The sequence below is a fragment of the Muntiacus reevesi genome, chromosome 1 (genome assembly GCF_963930625.1).
Source record: "Muntiacus reevesi chromosome 1, mMunRee1.1, whole genome shotgun sequence".
In the NCBI taxonomy this organism is placed as follows: domain Eukaryota; kingdom Metazoa; phylum Chordata; class Mammalia; order Artiodactyla; family Cervidae; genus Muntiacus; species Muntiacus reevesi.
In genome coordinates this window covers 154,238,164-154,259,356 of record NC_089249.1, presented here as the reverse complement: position 1 = coordinate 154,259,356, position 21,193 = coordinate 154,238,164, and the positions used below count along the sequence as shown (strand labels likewise).

General features: G+C 37.2%; 1 protein-coding gene across 1 annotated transcript in view; it reads right to left on the bottom strand.

The window, feature by feature from the left end:
• Positions 1–21,193, bottom strand: part of FAF1 (Fas associated factor 1) — a 481,413-nt gene that overhangs the window by 332,529 nt on the left and 127,691 nt on the right. Inside the window, exons 3-4 of the mRNA XM_065913426.1 lie at positions 17,868–17,914; positions 2,315–2,520 (exon numbers count right to left, since the gene is read on the bottom strand). Coding sequence (XP_065769498.1) covers positions 2,315–2,520; positions 17,868–17,914 — 253 coding nt within the window. The remainder of the gene's footprint in view (positions 1–2,314; positions 2,521–17,867; positions 17,915–21,193) is intronic.

Genomic DNA, 21,193 nt, shown 5'->3' with positions numbered 1-21,193 from the left:
AAATGTAAAATGTTCAGCGACTATGCAAGAGTATAGAAGCTGCCCAAACATTAAAAAGAGAAATAACATATGATCCAGCAAGGCCACTTCTGTGGATTAATCCAAAAGAACATACCTAAAAGTCTATTGACAGAGGAATGGATAAGGAAGATGTGGTACCTATATACAACGGAATATGTGCTGTTGTTTAGTCTTTAAGTCGTGTCTGATTCTTTGAGACCCCATGGGCTGCAGCCCACCATGATTCTCTGTCCATGGTATTTCCCAGGCAAGAATACTGGAATGGGTTGCCATTTCCTTCTCCAGGGGAATCTTCCTGACCCAGAGATTGAACCCACGTCTCCTGTACTGGCAGGCAGATTTTTTTACTGCTGAGTTACTAGGGAAGCTCTAGTACAATACTATAATTCAGCCATATAAAACAGTGAAATAATGCCATTTGCGGCAACATTGATGGACCTAGAGATTAGCATACTAAGTGAAGTGAGGCAAATATAATATGATATCATTTATATGTGGAATCTACTTTTTTTAAAAAAGAAACAAATGTATTTACAAAACAGAAATGAACTTACAGATACTGAAAGCAAACCTAGTTAGCAAAGGGGAAATGGGGAGGGGTGGCAATAAACTAGAATCCTAGAATGAACACACATACACTACTATATATAAGATATTAACAGATAACCAACAAGGATCTAGTGTATAGCACAGGGAATTCTACTCAATATTCTGTGATAGCCTATATGAGAAAAGAATCTTAAAAAAAAAGAAAAGAATATATATACACATATAACTTAATAACTTTTGCTGTACACCTAAAACTAATACAACACTGTAAATCAACTATACTCCAATAAAATGAAATATAGAAAACAAAAACAAAAAAACAGAGGAAAAAACCAACACACACACACAAAGAATTGAAAGTAGTGTCTAAAGAGATACTTGCAACCCCATGTTCACAGCAGCCTTATTTAAATAGTCAAGAGGTGGAAACAACCTAAATTCCATAAACAGATGAACAGACAAAGAAACTACGGTACATACACACAGTGGAGTATTACTCAGCTTTTAAAAAGGAAATCCTGTAATATGCTACAACTTGGATGAACCTTGAGGATACCATACTAAGTGAAATAATCCAGAAACACAAATGCTGCATGATTCCACTTATATAAGGTATTTAAAGTAGTCAAACTCATAGAAGCAGAAAGTAGAATGACAACAGCCAGGGAACTCAGCAGTAGGGGAAAATGGGGAGTTGCTTTTCAGTGGATATAGAGTTTCACTTCTATAAATGAAAAAGTTATAAACATCTGCTGTACAATGTAGCTACTGTTAATAAAACTATACTGTACATATCTCATTTACATGTGGAGGAATTTAGGCAAAGAAAAGAACAAGTCCAAATGCCCTACTGGGTATAACCTATTCAGTGAACCAAAAAAAAGTCCATTACAAGTTTGGCATGGTGAGTAAGAAGGAGTGATAATAGATGAAAACTAGAAATACAGCAGTATCTGGTCAAGCAGGGACTTACAGGCCATATTAAAAGACTTGAATTTTATCCTCCCAACAGTGGAAAGTTTCTTAATGGATTTAAGTAAAGGACTGATTAGTTTTAACAGCCTTGCTTTTCTCTTAATGTATTTCAATTAATAAAATTAAATAAGAATCTCCCCAAAAAGGAACAAAAGCAAAATTTCAGAAATATCTAAAATTTAGATTTAAGGCAAAACTCTTATTAAAATAAAAATTAATACAATTTCTGGTTCTGCAAGAAACATGGATCAAATAATCTGAATCGAATATGAATTCAACACAGCTTCTCTACAGAATTTTGGTAAAGTTTGTCTTAAAATGGCAGGCATACATTTTGAGTCTCCTTTGAAAGAATAACACTAAAGCATTTATTCAGCCGCCATGGAGAAAAAGTGATGGAAATGTCTTATTTTTGATCTCTCATTAATCAGTATTAAAAATGAGGGCACTTCAGCTAAAAAGTCTGATGTCAATGTACTTAATAATTCTGTTGTCTTTTTAAGCTCTGAGATGTTTGATTTCTATCTGCCATGAAACAGCTTCATATACCACTCTGTATATGTAGAACAAAAAAACTTCCTCCCCAAACTTACCTCAATCTCAAGACAGTATTTAAAATTAGAACACAATAATCTATATGGAACAATATCAATCTGGTTTCTTTCCCCATTCTTGGTATAGCAGTCAGCTCAAAAGGAAAGAATATGAGCTGAATGTTTACCTAATAAATTTTTTATTTGGGAAGGTTATATGGTAGGAAAAACCTTACCAACAGTACAGCTGTCTTCAAGTACCACATCAACATTTCTGTCTCTGTACTCAACCCTGAAGTCCAGCATCCGCGGTTGCCTTTCTACAATTTGCCTAGATGGCATTACAGGTCGAAATGCTGAAGAGGAAGAGGGAGCAGGAGCTGGAGCTGGGTGACTTGCTGGATCAAATGCAGGTCCTGATATAGTCTCACCTCCATAGTCACTGAAATATTGACAGAAAAGGATTATCATCAACCAAATCACTACAAATTACCACTAAAGATCTACTCCATACTTGGCTTGTGTTATTCTTCACATCAAATTTAACTACCCGTGCATCAAGGACTAACTTAAGTTCTAATTCTTTCACAAAATCTCTCTCACTGACTGAAAGCCACCTTACTTTCCCTCTCACAGTAGTATCACACATATCATTCAATTATTTTTTTGGCTTGTGCTCTTACTACGTTGGTAAAACATCATTTAAACTCTTGTGAATTACAGTGTTTTCTTAACCCACTCTGATTTACTTACCCACTCATTAATTAACTACACTTTCCACAAAAACTATTCTGAAACCTTCCCATTCCTAAACCAAATAAACAAATAGCCTTAACCATTCCTTCTAAGAACAATCTTTCCTTCCAATCCCATCCCCAAATTTCACGTTTCTTCTAGCTAACTAAATTTATCCTTCATATCTCAGATTGAATATTTTTCAACTCCGAGCATGATTTACTACCTCAGACTAGTTCTAACTGTTCACCACTACCAATAATTATGAAGCTCACATTTGTGTTTTTATTGGCTGTATCATCTGCCTAGTTCAATACTTTATCACAGAAGATACACATTCCACAAACTAATGAGAGGAGAAATAATTCTAAAGAATTTGAATTTCTTTTTCTGACTTAATCTATATTGTGTGTGTGTGTGTGTGTGTGTGTGTGTGTGTGTGTGTGTATATTTTCACTGTTTTTTCCCCCTCAATAGGAACAGTAGTGGAGGAGCATAAGAAATGCTCCTGTTAAATATCAATATTGTACAATTTTTCTCCAACATCAGAACTATAAGCTCAGTTCTAAAATACCTTTCTTCTCACCCTTAAGTTAAAGTAAATTAATGGGTGGGGGGCTCAAATACAAAGAAGGACAAGAATGACCAAAAACAAGCTAGGTTAAGCATTGTTTATACAATTAAGGAGGAGAAAATATTTACATTTACTTCACATTTTAAAGGACAGAATTAGAGAATAAGACTAAGAACAGAGTGGAAGAGAATAGAATAGAATAGAAATTATCAGTATGTTTAATAGTTAGAACTAAGTATTGTTTCAAAAAACTTTTGATACTGGGACATATTTGTAATATGTGTTTTGGGTTCCAAATATTTCTCATTGTAGGTCACTCAAAAAGTCTTAACATGACTAGCTTAGATCTTAACTGAGTTCAGACACTCTAGTAATCCCTGATTCAAAGACAAAAACCTATCCATTCTCCCAGTTGTTACAGTCAAAGAAAGTAATGTGGGGAGGAAGACCTGAGAACAGACAAAATGTCCAAAGCAGGAAGAATGTCACTGCTGGAATCCAAAGTGAGTTTCTAAGTATCTAAGAACAAAATCTGTGCAACACTTGACCCATCTAAATGTTGTCACAATGTCTCAGAACCTAAGAAAAACAGTAGCTTAGTCACTGACTTATTGTTTCTTAACTCCAAACTCACCCTTGTATCAGTTCAGTTCAGTTCAGTTCAGTCTCTCAGTCCTGCCAGACTCTTTGCGACTCCATGAATCACAGCACACCAGGCCTCCCTGTCTATCGCCAACTCCCGGAGTCCACCCAAACCCATGTCCAACGAGTCAGTGATGCCATCCAGCTATCTCATCCTCTGTCACCCCTTCTCCTCCTGTCCCCAATCCCTCCCAGCTTTAGGGTCTTTTCCAATGAGTCAACTCTTCGCATGAGGTGGACAAAGTATTGGAGTTTCAGCATCAGTCCTTCCAATGAACACTCAGGACTGATCTCCTTTAGGATGGACAGGTTGGATCTTCTTGCAGTCCAAGGGACTCTCAAGAGTCTTCTCCAACACCACAGTTCAAAAGCATCAATTCTTTGGCACTCACCTTTCTTCACCGTCCAACTCTCACATCCATATGTGACCACTGGAAAAACCAAAGCCTTGACTAGACGGACCTTTGTTGGCAAAGTAATGTCTCTGCTTTTAAATATGCTATCCAGGTTGGTCATAACTTTCCTTCCAAAGAGTAAGCATCTTTTAATTTCATGGCTGCAATCACCATCTGCAGTGATTTTGGAGCCCAAAACAATAAAGTCTGACACTGTTTCCACTGTTTCCCCATCTATTTCCCATGAAGAGATGGGACCAGATGCCATGAACTTAATTTTCTGAATGTTGAGCTTTAAGCCAACTTTTTCACTCTCCTCTTTCACTTTTATCAAGAAGCTTTTTAGTTCCTCTTCACTTTCTGCCTTAAGGGTGGTGTCATCGGCATATCTGAGGTTATTGATATTTCTCCCAGCAATCTTGATTCCAGCTTGTGCTTCATCCAGCCCAGCATTTCTCATGATGTACTCTGCATACAAGTTAAATAAGCATGGTGACAATACACAGCCTTGACATACTCCCTTTCCTACTTGGAACCAGTCTGTTGGTCCATGTCCAGTTCTAAATGTTGCTTCCCGACCTGCATACAGGTTTCTCAAGAGGCAGGTCAGGTGGTCTTCCCATCTCTTTCAGAACTTTCCACAGTTTATTGTGATCCACACAGTCAAAGGCTTTGGCATAGTCAATAAAGCAGAAATAGATGTTTTTCTGGAACTCTCTTGCTTTTTCTATGATCCAGCGGATGTTAGCAATTTGATCTCTGGTTCCTCTGCCTTTTCTAAAACCAGCTTGAACATCTGGAAGTTCACGGTTCATGTATTGCTGAAGCCTGGCTTGGAGAATTTTGAGCATTATTTTACTAGCATGTGAGATGAGTGCAATTGTGTGGTAGTTCAAGCATTCTTTGAAATAGCTCAACTGGAATTCCATCACCTCCACTAGCTTAGTTTGTAGTGACCCTTGTATAATCTTCTGTAATTTAGGAGCTAGGATGTCTGAAAAATTATATTTTTCCTTTAAGGTTTCCTGAGAGACTTTGTCAAATAGAGGATACTAGATAGAAATTAGTAACTAGGAGGAGGGCAAGAAAGATTTCATTCTTCCTGTTTACAAGGATTTCCATTAGCATCACCCTGCAGCTTTGAGTCTCATGCTTTTTTCAGCATTTTTACAACCAGCTTCTTGTCATTCCCTCTGAGATACCAGTTAATGGGTGGACAATAAACATCCCACAGAAGTCTGATCCTCCATTCCAAACAGTCCTTCTGAGATTTAAAGTTCTGTTAATTCCTTACACCTTCAAGTGGTAACTTCCCGAAGCAATTATTATACCTAAGTTACTTCAGTTTTACTTTTTTGCTCTTTTAGTCCTCCAAACCTGTTTAACTGATCATACATTGTGTGCTTAGTCATTCAGTCATGTCCGACTTTGAAACCCCACGGACTGTAGCCCACCGGGCTTGTGGAATTCTCCAGGCAAAAATACAGGATTCTTAGATTCTGAATTCATGGGATTCTCCAGGCAAGAATTCTGAAGTGGGTAGTCATTCATTCTCCAGGGGATCTTTCTGACCCACAGATCAAACCTGGGTCTCCTGCATTGCAGGCGGATTCTTCATCATCTGAATACCTCTGTTAAAAAGACCCTACAGTGTGGTTTCATTTTCTTGATAACGAAGGTGTCCCAGGAAACACAGGATTCAGGAACTGCCTTGATTATGGCCTTGACCTTCAATGCACTACTTAGCTCCTTGCCAATAGAAAATGGGATATTAGTGATCCAAGCCATACATTGGCATAATGATTAACTATCACTATTGAAACAAGTGCCTGAAGGAACCAAATGACAATCTGACCTGACCATTATGGTACTAATAATGATAACAAGAACTATGAGCAGGCTGCTTCTGACTCCAAGGGAGAACTTACATAATACTTTGACACACTAGGGGGGTTTTAACATTTCATTCATTCATGTTAAGAATGTTACAGTTTCTGAAGTGGCACTTTTAAAGAAGTTTCTTATTTCTTGTAACCAAAGGTATGATTCTCCTAAAATTCAGACTCAAAATTTAAGTTTTCAGCTTGCATAGCTATAGTGAAAGTTGAATATACATGCTTTTTAAGTCTCTCTTGTGAAAGTTAAGGCACTGTTGTGGAAGGAGTAAGGACCTAAGATGTGGAATGGGCATGAAAGTGAAAGTTGTTCAGTCATGTCCGACTCTTTGCGACCCCATGAACCGCAGCCCACCAGGCCTCCCTGTTCATCACCAACTCCCGGAGTTTACTCAAACTCATGTCCATTAAGTCGGTGATGCCATCCAGCCATCTCATCCTCTGTCATCCCCTTCTCCTCCTGCCCCCAATCACTTCCAGCATCAGGGTCTTATCCAATGAGTCAACTCTTCTCATGAGGTGGCCGAAGTACTGGAGTTTCAGCTTCAGCATCAGTCCTTCCAATGAACACCCAGGACTGATCTCCTTTAGGATGGACTAGTTGGATCTCCTTGCAGTCCAAGAGACTCTCAAGAGTCTTCTCCAACACCACAGTTCAAAAGCATCAATTTTTTGGTGCTCAGCTTTCTTCACAGTCCAACTCTCATAGGGACTGTACTCTCCAGGCCAGAATACTAGAGTGGGTAGCTGTTCCATTCTCCAGGGAATCATCCCAACCCAGGGATCGAACCCAGGTCTCCCACATGGCAGGAGGATTCCTGACCAGCTGAGCCACCAGGGAAGCCCAGAAAATGCGGATACCTGAGTGGATTCAGATAAAGGTTGGAACTGTGAATCCCTTGAGTCTCTCTGAGCCTCTTTTGTAAGCAGAAACAGCTCCTCCTCCCATGGCTGAGAAGACTATTAATACTATTACCTGAGACAGTTCCCTTGAAAGTAGATGCCCATTCTTAAAACCTACCTCCACCATTCCTTACTACCTCTAAAGTTAGATGTAGGCATGCACCACAAAAACAAGTACAACATATTAACTGAGAAAAGATAGCTTATATCCAAAAGCAATCATAAGATTTTGATAAATTATATCAGCAAAATCCTAGGAAATAATTGTGGAAATAAATTTGAAGTGAGTTTGACACAAAGAGTTTGGATAGGGCCAAATATAATATGTTTGCTTAAGCAACTGTAAGAACCTCTAATAGTTTTCTTGTTTACTGAAGGAAACTTAAATCCTAAATGAGTCTACATATAATGAGGATGAAATGCCCTGGCAAAATGTAGAAGAAATCAAGATGCTTAGAAAAACATGAATGTTGGAGTGGATTGATTAATCATGTACAACCTGAATATATACACATTATCCCACGATATTATCCATGAGGTCCCAGAGAACACTGCACTAAAGCATTGAAAAAACACATTAGTAAGGAAATCTATATCCTTGAAAAACTCTGTAGTAGCTGTCTTCTGTGGGTAGGGAACAAAACAGGTGTTTCAGGGCTAATGACACCACTGAAAAAGATTCCCTAATAGGTATGATGGGATCCCAAAGTGCAGAGGTCACACAGCAGAGTTCAACAAGAAAAAGGTGGAAGCAATGATGTTAATAGACAGCATGAATGAAAAGTAAGAATCAGGAGATTTCACCCTGCAGAAATCTTTAATAATACTTCATTGAATGTGGTACTTCTAAGAAACAAAATTGAAAGTCAGTTGACTAAAATTACTTCATCTATAAACAGTAGAAACCTAGATCTGACACCTAGATCCTAACTTCCATAACTACACTGGAGGGTCATAGTTACTCTCAGTTTCCAAACACAAAGTCCTTGGTCCCCTAAAGACAATGCAAGAAAGCCACCATAAGTATTGTAAAATTTCCCCTAAGAATTCCCCTAAGAGACCTGAGGTATTTACTAAGGGTGTACTGATTAAAGGAAAATCTAGATCTTTAGGAGATTACTAGATGCTAACTCTAATACTAATTCCGGGAATATAAAAATGGAAGATTACAATAGTAAATGAAGTTTTGGCCGAAATCTAATCACACAAAGTTCATTTACTCTCTTCAACCTACCCTGCAGTTTTTTCCCCAGATCCCGATAGACAGCTCATATTGACTTCCTGATCCAAGAAATCAGGGATATTATGTAGGAGGAGAGAACAGGAACAACTCCTCCTGCATACACTTTTTGTTTTAATTTGCAAGCACCATGACAAGCATTTTGCTTCCTCTCAGCACGGTAAACAATATGCCTTCACTGTCTTTTCCTGAAGATTAAATCAACTCTTGCTCTTTGTCATAATAATCTAGCCTGGACAGATCTTGATCACCCAGGTATCCCACAAAACATTATAGTGATGACAATGCAGACTGGCCCTGAAGCGCAAAAGTAGCAAGCATTTTGATGCTTTGGCAAGATACATGGGCAACTTCTCAGGTGGCTCAGACAGTAAAGCATCTGCCTACAATGCGGGAAACCTGGGTTCAATCCCTGGGTTGGGAAGATCTCCTGGAGAAGGAAATGGCAAACCACTCCAGTATTCTTGCCTGGAAAATCCCATGGACGGAGGAGCCTGGTAGACTACAGTCCATGGGGTCGGAAAGAGTCGGACACGACTGAGCGACTTCACTACTCACTACTATGGGCGTGCTAGACATTAGGAGATACACACCACAAAAATGCAGGGCCCGTCACCTTGGTGAAGTTTCAGGGTCCAGGGGTCAGAAGCTGGTTGCTGTACCTTATACTCCCATCAATGCCTAAGAGATATCTAAACTAACTGAGAAAGAAAAAATTTGAACTGAGAAAGGAAAAAATGATTATGTATAATACGCTGGTACCAATCAAAAATAAACTGCTGAAACATTACAACCCTAATCAAATATATCCCTGAAGGACTTCCCTGGTGGTCCAGTGGTAATGAATCTGCCTGCCAATGCAAGGGACACAGGTTTGACCCCTGGTCCGGGAAGATCCCACATGCCTTGGAACAACTAAGCCCAAGCATCACAACTACTGAGCTCATGTGCTACAACTACTGAAACCTGTGTGACTAGAGCCCATGCTCCCCAACAAGTGAAGCCATCACAATGAGCAGACCACACACTGCAACGAAAAGTAGCCCTACTCACAGCAACTAGAGAAAGCAACTAGCACACAGCAACAAAGATGCAGCACAGCCAAAAATAAATAACAAATAAAATTTTTAAAAAGATGGTAGTGAAAGTGAGGAGAACTTAAGGTTGTAACACAGGATGATCACTTCATTTAGACAGAGAAATAACCTGAGATACAAATCTACACTGAATCACATGAAGTAGTTAATGAATTGGCCAGTTGATCAGAACCTGGAAAACATAAAAAGAAAACTGACTCACACAAGAGTCTGAGGAAGAGGAACAGAAATGGATCATTTAGAGTGGACACAAAATGTGAATATATGTTATTGGGTGACTGCAGTCTATGAAAATTAAAGTAAAAGTCGCTGAGTCATGTCCGACTCTTTGCAACCCCAGATACTAGTCCATGGAATTTTCCAGGCCAGAATACTGGAGTGGGTAGCCATTCCCTTCTCCAAAGGATCTTCCCAACCCAGGGATCGAACCCAGGTCTCCTGCATTGCAGATGGATTCTTTACCAACTGAACCACCAGGGAAGATATCCAGTTTTTTAAAAAAAGGGGGGACTCTCAACACAGATAAAATGGCATTGTTCTGCTGATGTCCGTGAGCTTTATTCATTTGTACCCCAGGACTATTCAATGCTTTAAGATACAATCTGGCCATGCCAATAGGAGTGGAGGTTAGGCACAACAACATCAACTTACCCTCACCAAGTCTGAATCTGGCTAGGGAATCTACAGAATGCCTAAATTGCAAACAAGAGACCAATACGGAACCCTCAATGCAACCCCATTCCTCAGGGGTCTGGTAATGGATCATTTCTACCATGGAGGGGGCAGTCAGTGATATGTTCCTATCTAAAAAGACACTTTTCTGGGTACATAGTTGATTCTCTGACAGCAATGCTTCTGCCAGCACCACCATTCATGGATTTAAGGAATGCCTTATTGATCTATGGCTTTCCATGCAACACTGGTTCTAACCAAGGAACTCATTTCACAGTAACAGAAGTTCAGCACTGGTATCACTGGTGTATACCATTACTCAGAAACAGCTAGCTTGATTTAATAGTGGAATGGTTGAAGATAGTCATGCAACAGATTGGGTATAGTTTCTGTGTCTGTTGCTCAGTTGTGTCTGATTTTTTGCAACCCTATGGACTGTGGCACACAAGCTCCTCTGTCCATGGGATTCTCCAGGCAAGAAAACAGGACTGGGTAGCCACTTCCTTCTCCAGGGGATCTTTCCAACCCAGGGATCAAACCCAGGTCTCCTGCATTGCATGAGGATTCTTTACCACCTGAGCCACCAGCGAAGCAGTCCTCAAAGTTTAAGGGTCCACCTTACAGGATGGTATATGCTTTACATCAATGACCAAAACACAGTGATATGTCTCACTGCCAGGGAAAAAAAATGGATATGGGAATTAAGTGGTGGTATTAACTTATTATGCTAATAACTTAACCGAATTTTTGCTTCCTGCAACTTTGGGATCTGGTGGTTCAGAGATCACGGGATATAATGTTTCCACAGTATTTCTACTGTGTTAGTTTAAGAATGCCACTTGGCCATGTTATACTCCTCAAGCTACCAAAACAGCCAACAAAGGAGGAGATACTAGCTGATATCTCCTGATAATCAAGGGAAAAAAAATCAAGATTGTTGCTACATGCAATGGACTATTTTCTAGGGTATACCCAAAGTTAAGAGCTAATGGGAAACTACGACCAATTTTCTTCAAAAGTCCACTGAGGATACTAACTCTTCAAGAATGAATGTTTGAGATGCCCCACCAAATAGAGAACCTTGACTATTTGAGGTACTGACAGAGAAGAGTGGAAGAACAAACCAACCATGGCTATATGGCCAGGAAACAGAAACAAGGACAGTAACAACATGTGTGCACACACACAAAATTCTGTTCTTACAGTTTACACACTGATCCTATCAACACTATCCTAGCAGTGACAGCACCATCAATGGCACCCACTTTGTTTCAGTCAATCACTGATGTTAGCTTCTATTTTCTTTCAATACTTTGAAACAAACCTCGGCATCCTGTCAGAAATATCAGTATCAGCTGAGCAAGATTTCTTTCTCATGTCTGGTGCTAAAAGTTCCTAGGGTCCTTCCTCTGAGCTCCAAAATTCTGCTAACTTCAACCTCTCCCAAAATCTTTCTTTTTTCCCTCCAGTACAAGGAATGACCTTGTGCGCTTTAGTGGTCAATAAGGGGTTCTTCTGGGTAGCCTGTCCTAGAGCAAGCTCTCTGGAGTGGGTTCCACAGATCTGCCCCATACAGTCCCAGCTCTGCCCACCCTTCTCAGAGGATGCCACAGCTTTAAGTTTTCTCTGGCCCTAAGCTCCCTTCCTCATTCACCAGTAGAACACACCCCATCTGGGTCTAGTGGTGCAGTTTTTTCCTGCAGTTGTTACATCCAGATTGTTTTAAGTATCCCTTTTTGGCTCTTTCAACCTACACCACATCTGTGTAACTATGCACTACATGAAAGACCCTCAGATTTGAAATTCCTAGTGTGCTGGTTTTTTCTCTTTACCAAACCCTAACTCAAAGACACAGTTTAATATTTCTAATCCAAGCAGGCTATTTGGTATGTTTGCTGGTCACAAAGGACTTTTTTTAAAGTGATCACTTTAAAATTTCCTTATTAGCTATAATTTTTCTATTTCAAGATCAACAAAAAACATAATGAATTTACATTAGAATTTCTTACTAGCAATCAAAAAAAGAGAGACAGAGAGGAAAAGAGGTCCAGTTAATGAATGATCTTATCAGTTGTGACTAATGTTCAATAGCATCCAAAGAGTGCAAAGGTATCCAAAACTGTTGCCTCAAAAACTATATTTGTAAATTTTTCATCTATGAAGACTTCAATCCTATAATCTGACCCTCTCACTACTCTAGTTAAACAATAATTTAAAAGAAGAAGAAGAAAAAAAAAAACCCATACACACACAAACACACTGACTGGTTAGGGAAACTCTATGGAGAAAACGATTTTAGATCTAAACTTCAACTAAAGTGTTGTTTTTATCCTTAGTCAACTTTCCTCTACAAAACACACAGGTCCAAGGAAGACAGTGAACAAAGCAAAGCAAACAGAGACTCTAACCTTGTTACTTCCATTTTGAAAAGTTCACCACTTGGTAAAACTTCTAGGTACAAGATAAATAAATAAAATGTGCCTTAAAGATAAATGTCTTAAAAAAAAAAAAAAAAAGGCCAGATTTTTTAAAAATCTGGCATCAGAAAAGACAATAAATAGAAACTAATTAGCCAAAATGGACACTTTCTAAATCAGAAAACCTCAGCATCTACCTATTCTGAAAGCTATTTATAATAATGCTCAAGATTTGAAAACAAACCTCTCTTCTCTAGGCTTCCTCAATGAATAAACAAAGAAACATACAGTACATATGTCTGGATCACAAAATAAAACAGTTGATAAATACCATTCAATCAATGACCAAAATTACACAGTATTAATTCAAAAAATTTTTAGAAAACATAACATATACTGGCCAAAAATACAAGTAATTTATTAGTGCATATTTTTAACAATAACTATCTCCAAAAATACTTTTTAAAAAGTTCAGCACAATATCCTAAATAAATAAAATATTTTACCAAGAAGGATTAAATATACATGTATATATTTGTTTATGAATAAATGAATGGTTTAGACTCTGACTGCATTAGTTACAAACTTTATTCAGTTCAGTCGCTAGTTGAGTCCAACTCTTTCCAACCCCATGAACTGCAGCACGCCAGGCTTCCCTGTCCTTCACCAACTCCCGGAGCCTGCTCAAACTCATGTTCATCGAGTCGGTAATGTCATCCAACCATCTCATCTTCTGTCATCTTCTGCCTTCAATCTTTCCCAGAATCAGGGTCCTTTTCAATGAGTCATTTCTTTGCATCAGGTGGCCAAAGATTGGAGTTTCAGCTTCAGCATCATCCTTCCAGTGAATATTTGGGACTGATTTCCTTTAGAATTAACTGGTTTGATCTCCTTGCAGTCCCAGGGAATCTTAAGAGTCTCCTCCAACATCACAGTTCAAAAGCAAGCATCTTCAGTGCTCAGCTTTCTTTATGGTCCAACTCTCACATCCATACACGACTACTGGAAAAACCATAGCTTTGACTAGACAGCCCTTTGTTGGCAAAGTAATGTCTCTGCTTTTTAAGCTGTCTAGGTTGGTCATAGCTTTTCTTCCAAGGAGCAAGAGTTTTTTAATTTCATGGCTGCAGTCACCATCTGCAGTGATTTTGGAGCCAAAGAAAATAAACTCTGTCACTGTTTCCATTGTTTCCCCATCTGTTTGCCATGAAGTGATGGGATTGGATGCCATGATCTTAGTTTTCTGAATGCTGAGTTTTAAGCCAATTTTTTCACTCTCCTCTTTCACTTTCATCAAGAGGCTTGTTAGTTCCTCTTCACATTCTGCCATAAGGGTGATGTCATCAGCATATCTGAGGTTATTGATATTTCTCCCAGCAATCTTGATTCCAGCTTGTGCTTCATCCAGCCCAGCATTTCGCATTATGTACTCTGCATATAAGCTAAGCAGGGTGACAATATACAGCCTTGATGTACTCCTTTCCCAATTTGGAACCAGTCCATTGTTGCGTGTCTAGTTCTAACTGTTGCTTGGACCAACACACAGATTTCTCAGGAGGCAGGTAAGGTGGTCTGGTATTCCCGTGTCTTGAAAAATTTTCTATAGTTTGTTGTGATCCACACAGTCTAAGGCTTTAGCTTAGTCGATGAAGCAGAAGTAGATGTTTTTCTGAAATTCTCTTGCTTTTTCTATGATCCATCGGATGTTGGCAATTCAATCTTTGGTTCTGCTGCCTTTTCTAAAACCAGCTAGAACACCTGAGGTTCTCAGTTCACATATTGTTAAAGCCTCTCTTGAAGAATATTGAGCATTACTTTGCTAGTGTGTGAGATGAGTACAATTGTGCAGTAGTTTGAACACTCTTTGGCATTACCTTTCTTTGGGATTGGAATGAAAACAGACCTTTTCCAGTTCTGTGGCCACTGCTGAGTTTTCCAAATTTGCTGGCATATTGAGTGCAGCACTTACACAGCATCATCTTTTAGGATATGAAATAGCTCAGCTGGAATTCCATCACCTCCACTAGTTTTGTTCGTAGTGATGCTAACTAAGGTCCACTTGACTTTTCACTCCAGGATGTCTGGCTCTAGATGAGTGATCACACCATCATGGTTATCTGGGTCATTGAGATCTTTTTTATATAGTTCTTCTGTGTATTCTTGCTACCTCTTTACATGAGTTCAAAGGTAGAAATTTTCTTTTTTTTAATGTACCCATAAGTTAAAGACAAAGAAACTTTTTTTTAATGCTTAAGGTATTATGTTAGGTAATTGACATAGCTTTCTTTATTAATGCCCATTAAGACCCTTAAGAACGAAATGCTCATATATCATAGATGAGGAAACTCAAGATTAGAAAATTTATAGATTCACCAAATGCCACAAATGTAATAGGTGGTAAGGTCTGGATTTTCTCATTTTAAAACCATGCTCTTTCCTGTATACCATTCTGTCCTCTTGAAGTTATTAATCTAGTCATAACTTTTAAGACTTTTTTTTCCTTGGGATAAAGAAGGTAAAATTTAATGCATATATATATAGCACCTTTCTTCTACAGCTTTGTTTTTACAGTTATTATTTTAGTTGTAAGCAAGAATATCCTGTATTAGCAATGTATTTTTTACTGTTGTTATTATTGTTAAATAAGCCTTGGAGGATGAGGCAGAAGACTTGCTTATGTTCCTGACTCCATCAACATCATGCTGTATTATCTAGTTAAATCACTCATGCCTTATTCTCTCTCCTTTAAAGTGAGAGATAATAATACCTGCATTTACTTGCTTACAACTGAAATAGTGAGTGTAAAAACAAAGCACTAGAAGAAAGATGCTATATACATGTGTTAAATTTTAACTTCTTTACCCCAAGGAAAAAATTCTTAAAAGTTATGACATGACTAGATTACAGACGTTCAAGAGGCCAGACAGGTATAAAATGAAGAGCATGGTTTTTAAAATGAGAAAATCCAGACCTCACTACCTACTACATTTGTGGCTTTCAGTGAACCTATAAATTTTCTAATCTTGAGTTTCCTCATCTATGATATATGAGCATTTACTTCTTAAGGGTTTTAATGGGCATTAATAAAGAAAATCATATCAATTACATAGCAAAATACCTTAAGCATAAAAAAAAAATTTCTTTGCCTTGAACTTACGAATACATAAAAAAAATTCCCACTTTTAAACAAATGTGAACATCTGATTTCAAGAAAAACTATAAAGTACAGAGATCAGGTTCTTTTCCCCAAAATAATTTACATATTTAAAAAAAAAAAAAAAACCTCTTCTTGGTAGCTCTTTTCTCTGTTCAGGTATAAACTGACAAATTGAGGTAGTTGTTTTCACAGACTATCGTCAATTTATTACAAAATTCAAACACATAAAACAAAGATTCTTTTAAACTGCCTACATATACCATTCCTAGCATGGTATCTTACACTTTCAGTGTTAAATCCATGAGAAAGTACAAAGAGCTCTCTTTCATTTCCTCTGGTCACAGACATACAAGAAGAATTTTCAGTTCTGTCAAATCCACAGTGATTTGAAAACTAAAGAACAAAGTTAGGAAGGAAAATAGTTGAAAACTATTACTTTCTTCTGTGGACATGTGATTCATTTCCTTAACAAGCAAACAAATCAAAATAAAACCCACTCTGATGAAAGTTAAACCCCAAATATTATAGTAACTTTATTAGAAATCAATTCAGTACTGAATTTCTAGCTATAAATATATATTAAGCAAAAAGTATCTTCTGTGACAAGAAGTTGGGATGTTTCCAGGGATGAGGGAATTTCTACAGTTCACCTCTAGCAAATACTATTAATTATAAGATATATCCAATATGTACTCAGAACCTAGCAGCTGAATCCACAAGGGTTTAGCAAGCAAAAATTTTGGCACAAAAAGTGACATAACATTTACTCAAGAATAAAACTGGAGCCATATTTAGCAGTCTAAAACTTTCTAAACCAAGGGGAAAAAATAATCTTGAAGGAAGCTCTTGTAATCATCTGGTTTGCTTTCTAGACAAGGGTTTCAATAGAATCGTATGCTTGTGAACTAAAAAAAAACTGAACAAACCAACAAACAAAAATTTGGTACAGACTGTGGAAATCAGTCACATTTACTCTAGATGAAATTCTGATAGTCTTCCAAAAAAAAGAGAGAGTGGGGAATAGGTCTGTTTATCACTGCTTTGACCTAAAAACCATTAATCACAAAGGGTGGTACAGGTATCAAACAGAATTTTTCTTCCTTTCTAAATATACAGAGTTTCCTATAAAGTACAGCACATTCTGCAGTTCATGGTGAATTTTTTGATGTTTTTGCAACAGCACTTTTCTTCCTCTCCAAAACAACCTCATTCCTAGTCTGCTGTTTCTGTTTGCCTCATCTGCACTTAGCAGATCATGCTTCAGTGACTTAGAAATCCCAGCCACCAAAATTCAAGCCAAAGTTTGAACTGCAAGGAGAGAGGAGGGGTAGGGGGAATCAAGTAATTAAACTATACTTGGAAGGGAGAATCGTTTACCTCCTATGACTTTATAATGTGCTCTCTTAATCCACAACCAGTCTCCAATTTTAAGAAAAGAAAATTATAAATTTATTTTTAGTTTAAGGAATTATTTTGTAACTACTATAGTTCTCTTGGCATCATCTTCCAATTTTACCTTTTGGCAATGACACAAAACCACGAAGACTATTACATGTTTTACAGTGGATACTTCAGGCAAAATAGTTCAAAGCTCTGGGAAGTTTCATTATTAAGGACTTACTCAAATTGTTGCAAATTAACAAAAATTTAATTTAGAAACCAAAGAGAAGGGGGAAAAAAAGAATTAGTAAGGTTGGAGGTAAGCCTGTATAGTTAAATGATAACCATACCCTGGAGTTACTGAGCCATGTCTGATTTTCTCACTACTAACAGCTTGAAGGATTCAATGCCTTTCATCTTATGAATTAGAAGATGACCTTGAAAAGTTTTCCTAAAAATAAAATCATCTTTAAAATTGGTATCACTCAATCTGAAATAACATTACATAGTTAAACACTAGAGACTTTCAGAAATTAATATAACTAATCAAATGTCTGAAAGAAGAACAACTGTATCAATAACTTTAAACACCAAAGATCAAGTGCTCTATGAAAAAGTGAAACAAACAAAAATTAACCACTGTCTCTTTTTCGCTTTAAATTCTCATCATCTTATAACATACCTTTGCAGAATGCCGTTTTCCTGGGGTATTACACCATTAATAGCTGCCTGCAAACAAAAAACAGAGAAGACATTTAAGGAAATAGAAAAATGCTCAGGGGTGGAGTGTAATGGGGTGGAAAACATTATAAAGAAAAATAAGTATACTTTGAAATTTTAAACAAAATACTAGGTGTTTCCTCAATGATAAAAAAATTTTTCTAATAATATTTTTTATACATCTCTATAATAAAACTGTATTTTAGAGAATTTTTTTAAATGCATTTGGCATATAATATTCCCAAATCTTGAGTCATAAAAGCTTAATTCCACAGTCCTCATTCAGGCAAAACACCCACAAAATGAAGGAGGTTTAAGGATGTTAGAACAAGTAAAATCAGTACCTTAAAGTTATCTCTCAATATTATTTCCTTCTTCAGATTGAGAGGAGAAAGATACAGAATCACAAATGAAAAATGCCAAGAATTTTTAAATTTGCTCAGGAATTAAAATTCATTGTGTTGTTACAGTCATTATTCCTAAAGAAAAGAACAATCAGGAAAAAAAAATGTAGGGGAATAAGGTGTCTAATAAACACACCACAATTGTATCAGGTTACAAAAGGAGCAGGAGCATCACTGGGGAAGTCTCCTTACATGAAACATTTCTGAAATTGGTCTCTAAGCTAACAAGTCACCAGTTACTTAAGAGATAGAACAAATGTGACATGATATGGACATTTTTAAAGACTACTAAGCAAACAGGTTGTTACATCCTGGATTGTGGGCAGATCATTACAGGGTAATAAAGAAGATTCTCTGAAGGTTTACAAAATTATACCATTGAATAGAAGTAATGTAAAGTATAAGACACTTGCTATGAATTTTCAAAGTTTTAATGCTTCACAGGCAAAATTCAAAGAAATCCACATTTTAATATAGATAGTGGAACCCTGACAACTCTGGAGGCTCATAAATCTTTTGAGTCAAGCAAACCCTAAAATCAGTTCTGAAAGCCACAAATTCAATAGAAGCATCTCTTCCTGGTGCCAGGTCAATTATCCCTTTTCTGTTGACAGCAATGGTTCCACATACAAATATCTTCTTTGTTAAAAAACAGAAAATGGTAAGAGAATGTTCTCTGATGTTGGAAAAGAAACAAAATACCAGAGTTTGGAAAGATTTTGTTCAAATTTTCACTAGAGAATGCCAAGGTATAATGGAAAGAACACTAAGGATTTATAAAGTCCAAAGTTTGAATCTAGATTCCCCCACTTATTGCTTTGATGACCTTAGTATATATTCTCCATTCACTGAACTTCCTTGAGCCACAGTTTCCTCATCTGTATGAGTAAATACTACACCTTCAGTCAAAGTGGACTTGCCTTTTTGTTCCTTAAGGCATCAAGTTTTTATATCTTGGGGCCTTTTTAAGATACTGTATCTACTTGGAATGCCCTTTTCCCTATTGCCTGTCTGGCTGAATCTTAATTAATCATCCTGGCTTCTAGCATGGAAAAAATTCCATTCAACAATTAATTTTACCATGAGAAGTTCTGGTAATATCCAAAAAGAGACAAAAAGTAATTTTAAAATTACCTCTCTTTAAATTAAAAATCATAACTAGATTAAGAAAAACATCTGTTTAAAGGCAAATAAAATGAAGCTCTGGAAGTATTTTAATTCCCTCCCTCTCCTTCTTTGGTGAAGAGAAGTGAGACAAACAGAATTCTGGGGAATTCATATATGTAAGAAAAAGAGAAGAGAAAGCTAAAACCAAAACCAAAACAATAAAAATGGAAGGGTTAGAAAAGAGGGGAAAGAGTAGGTATATGTCATAGAGAGGGCAACAAAGATACAATAAAGAGGGATTAGACAAAATAAAAAAATATGAAGTCAGTCTAATATAATGAGGCCTAATAAGAGACTGTTAGGCATATGTGAAAACAGTTTTGGTAAAAACTGTATTATAAAAGGCTAAGAAATATATAGGAAATAAGAAAGTATAACTGATCTTGAAACAACACAAAAAGTAAAAATATAGGACCTGCAAGAAGAATGGCTACAATAAAATTTTGTATTTAAAAAAAAAAAAAAAGGAACAGTGATTTATTGAGTTCAAAGAGAATTCGTTAGAAAAGGGAATAGTAAAGAATGAAGAAATAAAGAGTAAAATTAAAAGTTCAGTTCAACAAACTTAACAAATGCCTATTCATTTTCAGGCACTATGCTAAACTATGGGAATGCCTGGGATCTATCTAGGGCTCAGGAGAGCACAGGTAGAAAGGATACCTTTAGGAAAGAGACTAGATTTAGAAAAACCTACATTAGAGACTGGGCTTCCTTAGTGATCTTCATCAGACTGCAATATATTTCAAAAACAGCATCTTGCCTTGATCTAGGTTTTGGTAGTTTGAAAATCCATTTTGGTATAAATATTATTGCTTTTATGCCATTATGTCAATGACATTTTAAATCCACTAATTTACCAGAATTAGAATCCAGCTTCTAAATTCTCTTTAGCAAAACTTGATGACACTTGAAACATCGTTTCTCAGAGTCCACTCGAAGATAGGTGAGGTTATGTTTTAAGTATAATGGAAGTCAAGGTCAGAGGTGGCTGTAAGAAATATTCTTATCTTCAGCTTTAACAGATGGAGAAAATGATGACAGTCATGGTGGGCCTTAGACCTTTTTGGGGATGGGAAACAGCAAAATTCCTGTAGATAGTTTTACATTGTCAGATATGAAAGAAAAACGAGCCACTGGTAAACTGAAGGATTATAAAACTATGACATCCAATAAATAAATAAATTTACAGCATCTAATGCAAATCATCCCCTACACATACAGTAAATCTTGGCTTTGGGTTTCTTTATATTTAAGAAAATGCTAATAAGATTTCTTCAGAGGGGAGGGAGATGATATTATCCAAAAATTTCAGTGTCAACTTCTGAGTAAAAGAGATGCAGCAATAATAAAGGTAGCTAACATTATGTATTAACAGTTCTTACTAGGTGTTATGCACTCTCTAGGTGCTTTACTGTGTGTGTGTGTGTGTGTGTGTGTGTGTGTGTGTGTGTGTGTGTGTGTGTGTGTGTGTGTGTGTGTGCGCGCGTGCGCGCGCACATGCTCAATCATGTCTGACTCTTTACAACCCTGTGGACTATAGGCTACCAGGCTCCTCTGTCCACGGAATTTTTCAGGCAAGAATACTAGAGTAGGTTACCATTTCCTACTCCATGTACTGTTACCTACCAGGCTCCTCTTGCTTGGAATTTTCCAAGCAAGAATACTAGAGTGGGTTGCCATTTCCTACTCCAGAGGATCCTCCCAACCCAGGGATACA